Source organism: Neoarius graeffei, chromosome 4 (genome assembly GCF_027579695.1).
Source record: "Neoarius graeffei isolate fNeoGra1 chromosome 4, fNeoGra1.pri, whole genome shotgun sequence".
NCBI classification, from domain to species: Eukaryota; Metazoa; Chordata; class Actinopteri; order Siluriformes; family Ariidae; genus Neoarius; species Neoarius graeffei.
The window spans coordinates 102,023,769-102,030,482 of record NC_083572.1 but is presented as its reverse complement, the minus strand read 5'-3'; the positions used below and the strand labels follow the sequence as shown (position 1 = coordinate 102,030,482).

General features: G+C 41.9%; 1 protein-coding gene across 2 annotated transcripts; it reads left to right on the top strand.

Moving 5' to 3' along the window:
• The first annotated feature begins 1,132 nt into the window (after positions 1-1,132).
• LOC132885419 (zinc finger protein 239-like) lies at positions 1,133-6,251 on the top strand. Of its 2 annotated transcripts, none has more exons than XM_060920079.1 (2): positions 1,133-1,184; positions 4,207-6,251. In XM_060920079.1, exon 2 carries the CDS (start codon positions 4,310-4,312, stop codon positions 5,279-5,281), a length of 972 nt encoding a protein of 323 aa, XP_060776062.1. In that variant the 5' UTR covers positions 1,133-1,184; positions 4,207-4,309; the 3' UTR covers positions 5,282-6,251. The 2 variants fall into 2 exon arrangements, with proteins under 2 accessions (XP_060776062.1, XP_060776063.1); XM_060920080.1 differs by lacking the exon at positions 1,133-1,184 and adding an exon at positions 3,613-3,688.
• Positions 6,252-6,714: the final 463 nt, after the last annotated feature.

The window sequence follows — 6,714 nt, the reverse complement described above, 5'->3', positions numbered from 1 at the left end:
TTCGAACGGTACTTCCCAGCCTCCACGGATCCGTGTCAAAAGAATGAGTGGATCCGCAACCTGTTTGCCAGCATCCCCAATCACCTGCCCATTCAGGAGGAAGCACAGCTTCTCGAACTAGCAAATGACGGTGGTCTTAAGACTATGTTCGAGCAAACCTCTTTACCTGCATTTTGGATCAAAGCCAAAGTAGAATACCTGGAAATAGCCGCAAAAGCGCTCAAAACATTGCTTCCTTTTCCAACCACATACCTATGCGAGGCCGGGTTTTCTGCAATGACTGTGACCAAAGCAAAACTGCGCAATCGATTGGACATTTCAAACACATTAAGAGTGTCACTGTTTTCCATCACCCCCAGATGGAATCTTCTTGTTGCAGGGAAACAAGCACAGGGCAACCATTAAAATAAATTGCATTTTGGCCTCAACGCGTGCTAAATTTATTAATTCGTTGTATTAATTTGTATAGTACATATTGTGTTGTGCATGTTGTTTTGTGTTTACTTCCTGTTCATAGTTCAATTTTCACTTGTTCAAGTTCACGTTCTTTTTCAAGAGTTTGTTACCTACTGTTCATAGCTGAAATGGTTATTTTTTTAATATGCATGCACAACACCATATGGAATATCACCAAAATTGTCTCCTAATAATAAATGATCATGTATCCCCCAAAAGACCCTCAATGGTTGGAACATACCAACCTTAAAGTCACTTGTGAATAAATACCCCCACCCCCACATATTGTATCCTGCTGACTATCCTCATTTGTAAAAGTATGTGCACGCGAACATATGTGCCCCCCCAGTCCGCTGGGGAAAAAAATGAGAACCAAACCGGTCCTTGTGGCTGAAAAGGTTGGGGACCCCTACTCTACGTGACTGAAACAGGCCAATCCCTGAGCTGAACAGCTTTCTTGTGAAATACACACTCACTCACTGTAGGGGGAAGTGATGCTCTCTAAAACTAAACTGCAAATAAACCATGAAGAAGAAGCGCTGCGTTGTTGTTTTTTTTGCAGCCTTTGGAAAAATATAGATTGTTTTTTTTTAAAGTAGCAGAAAGGCATAATTAGATCTCAAGTTAAAAAAATTATATATATATATATATATATATATATATATATATATATATATATATATAGATAGAGATGGTTAACTACGTTTGGTTTTAAAGCCAGCTTTAAGGTAAGTTGCTTGCTAACTGAGCTAATTGCTGAATTCCAAATATACTTCTATTTCTTGTTTAAGTCCACTACATAGGGTATGAATTAGTAGTATGTGCACCCTATGTAGTGCACTATTTAGCGAATAATGCTCCATTTTCATTCATCCTTGGCGAATATGTGGTGCATTGAGTTACAGTGCATTAAACTGATGATTAACACTATAGCGAGTTTATTTTAAATTCTAATATCTTAGAATTTTTTTTTGACTCAGTCAAAATGCTAATTTATAGATAAATATATAAAAAAATTAAGTAATAAATGCTAATAACTGCTAGCTAGGGTTGCCAACTTCCTCAACCCCAAATCAGGGACACTTTCCTCCAGGTGTGTGCGCATGCGCGCACCCCCAGCAGCTGACCAACAGTAATATAAATCTCAAAGTTTCATTAACCATACTATAAATCTACTCATTTCACAGTGTAAAAGGACAAACTACTGCTGTACTTGCTTGGATGTATGGTTCACAGTAATAGTCAAGACAATTATTCCAAGTTTTCTTACATTTTATGTTCTTTTCTTGAAATAGCACTAGACTATAACCATATGCCACAAACACTGAAAAGCCTAAATCAACCATTGTCAAACTAACTTATCCCAGTTCTCAACAATACATGGGGGGGGGGGGGGCACAGCAGGATGAAGGGAGAGCCATCGTGTGCACACATGATGTGATATCTCACACCACTCTATATCCAAAAAAGCGAAAAAGGAACATAATTCCTCTCTCCGAGAAGCCGGCACAGAGAAGTGGCTGTATATTTTCACAACAAGGGTCTCAATATCCACTGACAGCTGATCGCAGGCATGTTTGATGTACTATGTGCGATGTGGGCTTTTAAAATGCCATTGTTTGCGCTGCTGAGTAATTTGTAAACAGAGTGATATTTTCCATAATTGACGTTCACATTATTGGCTGGGCGGCACGGTGGTGTAGTGGTTAGTGCTGTCGCCTCACAGCAACAAGGTTCGGGTTCGAGCCCCGTGGCCAGCGAGGGCCTTTCTGTGCGGAGTTTGCATGTTCTCCCCGTGGGTTTCCTCCGGGTGCTCCGGTTTCCCCCACAGTCCAAAGACATGCAGGTTAGGTTAACTGGTAACTCTAAATTTACCATAGGTGTGAATGTGAGTGTGAATGGTTGTCTGTGTCGATGTGTCAGCCCTGTGATGACCTGGTGACTTGTCCAGGGTGTACCCCGCCTTTCACCCGTAGTCAGCTGGGATAGGCTCCCGCTTGCCTGCGACCCTGTAGAGCAGGATAAAGCGGCTAGAGATAATGAGATGAGATGAGACATTATCGGCTGCATATGCAGTCTTGTTTCTAATATCCAGCTCATAATTTTCCAGGCAGGTCATTAGAGCTTGGTGTATGCCATTTGCTGTTTCATCGCTGTCTTCAAAAGTCAAGCAACTTCAATTGTACACCATCGGACACAGAGAAATACCTCACGCATACTGGAAACATTTTGCTCATCTCATCTCGTTATCTCTAGCCGCTTTATCCTTCTACAGGGTCGCAGGCAAGCTGGAGCCTATCTCAGCTGACTACGGGCGAAAGGCGGGGTACACCCTGGACAAGTCGCCAGGTCATCACAGGGCTGACACATAGACACAGACAACCATTCACACCTACGGTCAATTTAGAGTCACCAGTTAACCTAACCTGCATGTCTTTGGACTGTGGGGGAAACCGGAGCACCCAGAGGAAACCCACGCGGACACGGGGAGAACATGCAAACTCCACACACAAAGGCCCTCGCCGGCCACGGGGCACGAACCCGGACCTTCTTGCTGTGAGGCGACAGCGCTAACCACTACACCACCGTGCCGCCCCGGAAACATTTTTCTATTTCCCTTATTCGAGGCATCGGTGGCAAGTGAAAAATAGACAAGCTCACGTTCGGCTGGAGAAAGGTTAGACAGAACTTTCCCCACTGTGCTTGGTCCTAAAACATTCATGGTGATCATCTCAGCTTTGGTTCTGCCCAAGTGCATCTTCTTAGCAACACATGAATCCTTGAAATAAAGTCCCATTTAACTTAACAATGCAGTCAGTGCTGTTATAGCTAAGACCGTAGTTGATGGTATGGTATACATAAGCTACCTCACTTGAGGCAATTTTGTCGATTTCTGCCATAGATGCGGTGAAGAATGTACCAATGTTGCTTGCTCCTTTTGCTAGCACAGCCTTTTTGTGAATGTCTGAGGCTTCATAGCAAGTTAAATCATTCTCGCCACCATGGCTAATGGATAGTTCTCAGCGGCATACTGTACAAAATGCTTTCTTTGCATTGTCGGCGACTGCTTTAAGCCATGGCCTTTTGGCTTCCCACTCTTTTTTTTTTTTTTTTTTTATATATATATAGCTACAAAGTCTTTTTTTTTCTCTGCAGGTTCACTGCTCATTTTGACGTACAATACCGCTCACCAGTGGCCAGTCCACACACCAGTCCGTCACTACCAACAACCGTGAGTTTTGGCGCGATGAGGCTGTGATTGGAATACGGGACTGGAGCTGTCCCTGAAGGGACAAATCAAAATTGCCCATAAATCGTGATGTCTCGGACAATACGGGACGGTTGGCAACCCTACTGCTAGCGATTCACTGAGCCTGTCAGTTTTGACTGATGGGTTAAGTGGCTAGCTAGCAGTTATTAGCATAATTAATGTAGCTAATTTATCAGGATAGCATTGTCTTCATCTGCTGATTTTTCTAAGACAAAATAGTGAAGTTTGTTAGTTCAGTGGGTTTTATTTATTTATTTATTTTATACCATGTATTTTCTGCCTTATTACAAAAGGATGAAATGATGTAACTAAAGGATTAAATCCTTTTAAAATGCACAAAGAAATGAATTAAATGCAGGCTTTACACAGATGAATTGTCTGTTCTCATGGTTATAGATTTATTCTTATGGTTTACATTTTGTTGTGCACATGGACTTCATTTCTTTTCTTAGAGCTATTTATTTCTTTCTATGTTCCAGGAATGAGAACACGTCCTGATCGTCTCCTCCTTTTTGTGTACACTTTCCTACAAAGAAATCTCAAATTTAACTTCGGCACACAAGCACAGCAAGAGCTGCTGCTATGATGAAATTGGAGGAGATTAAAAATGAGAACGTACCCATGAAGATCTCTGGTGGTGAAGAGATTTCATCTGGAATTCACCACATTAACACCGCTTGGAGAGAAACAAAGCTGGAGACGTACCCGTGCATCCGATGTGGGAAGAGTTTTAGTGATGTGGGATTTCTCAAAACACACCATTGCATTCACACAGGTGAGAAGCCATATTACTGCACAGAATGTGGGAAGAGTTTTATTGTGCGCAATCATCTCGAACGACACCAGCGTATTCACACGGGAGAGAAGCCGTATCGCTGCTCACAGTGTGGAAGAAGTTTTAGGGATGGAGGAACTCTCAAAACTCACCAACGCATTCACACGGGAGAGAAGCCGTATCTTTGCTCACAGTGTGGAAGAAGTTTTAGGGATAGAGGAACTCTCAAAACTCACCAACGCATTCACACAGGAGAGAAGCCGTATTACTGCACAGAATGTGGGAAGAGTTTTATTGTGCGCAATCATCTCGAACGACACCAGCGTATTCACACGGGAGAGAAGCCGTATCGCTGCTCACAGTGTGGAAGAAGTTTTAGGGATGGAGGAACTCTCAAAACTCACCAACGCATTCACACAGGAGAGAAGCCGTATCACTGTTTACAGTGTGGGAAGAATTTTTCTGTTAGTGGAACCTTCGTGAAGCACCAGCGCATTCACTCAGGAGAGAAGCCTTATTACTGTTCAGAGTGTGGGAAAAGTTTTAGTCAGGCAGGAACACTCAAAACACATCAACGCACCCACACAGGAGAGAAGCCGTATCACTGTTTACAGTGTGGGAAGAGTTTTACTGAAAGAGGAACTCTTGTGAAGCACCAGCGTATTCACACAGGAGAGAAGCCGTATCACTGCTCACAGTGTAGACTGAGCTTCACTCATTTAAATGTATTTAAGACACACAAGTGCATTAGAGCAGCACAGTCAGTATGTAACACGTGAATTTGTCAAGTCAAGAAATATTATTATTAAAAGGTATAACAATACACTCCAGTCACAATTCATTTTGATTCACGATACTGGCTTCATATTTTGATTCAACTTGATTCTCCGTATATTTTGAACAAAATTTGAATGGACAAAAATGACAGACTTTTTTTTTTAATTTCTGAATCATAAATAATGCAAAACAATGTGCATTTGTGTCTGTATAAAACTCATTTTAACCAGTAATAGATCTCCAAAGTCAGCTAGAATGTCCAGCCTTCACAAACATGATTTATGAACTATTCCTTTCTTAGAGCTCCTGATCTTGACGATATTTTGAAAAAGACTGAATGGCTTTAACGTTTAACGAGTGATTTTCAAAGATTGAAATAAAAATCCAAACAGTGCAAAAGTTGTCCATATATGAGTGTGATCAAATAGTTTGCATAAATATAAAAAGCAGGCTACACTGAAGGGGGGGAGAAAATGTTTATAGTAACTGCTTAACCTGCATGACCTGGTCAGGTTAGCAATATGAGGAGTGAACAGTAGCTGACTCAGGTTGTTTGAAGGGCAGTGGCCAAAAAAAAAAAAGTCTTCATCCTTGATTAACATTGTTATAAGTCAAATGAGATTAAAATTAGTAAAACGCAGAGGGAACTACGAACATTTTTTTTCTCACACACACATGCTAAGGTCATTGAAAAAGCTACAATTTGGGAACTTAACAGGGAAGGGACATGCTGAGTATTGGAGTCATAGCAGAATTATTCTTTTGGCTATATGTTTATACATCGAACAGCCGTAAGGTTAAAACCACTGAGAGGTGAAGTGAATAATATTGATGACCTCATTACAATGGCATCTGCAAGGGGGTGGGATAGAGTAGGCAGCAAGTGTATTGTCATTTCTCTAAGTTGATGTGTTGGAAGTAGGGAAAATGGCCAAGTGCAAGGATCTGAGTGACTGACAAGGGCCAAATTGTGATTGCTAGACGAATGGATCAGAGCATCTCCAAAACAGCAGTTCTTGTGGGGTGTTTCTGGTTTGCAGTGGTTAGTACTTACCAAAAGTGGTCCAAGGAAGGAGTTCATCCAGTGAACTCGTGACAGGATTATGGGCACCTTAGGCTCACTGATGCGCTTGGGGAGGGAATTCTACCTTGTCTGGTCTGTTTTTATCCCACAGTTGAGCTACTGTAGCACAAATTGCTGAAAAAGTTAATGCTGGCTCTGATGGAAAGGTGTCAGAATAGAAAATGCATCACAGCTTGCTATGTATAGGGCTGCATAGCTGTAAACTGGTCAGAGTGCCCATGCTGTCCCCTGTCCACCACCAAAAGTGCCTACAATGGGCTTGTGAGCATCAGAACTGGACCATGGAGCAATGGAAGAAGGTGGCCTGGTCTGATGAATCACATTTTCTTTTACATCATGTGGACAGCCAGG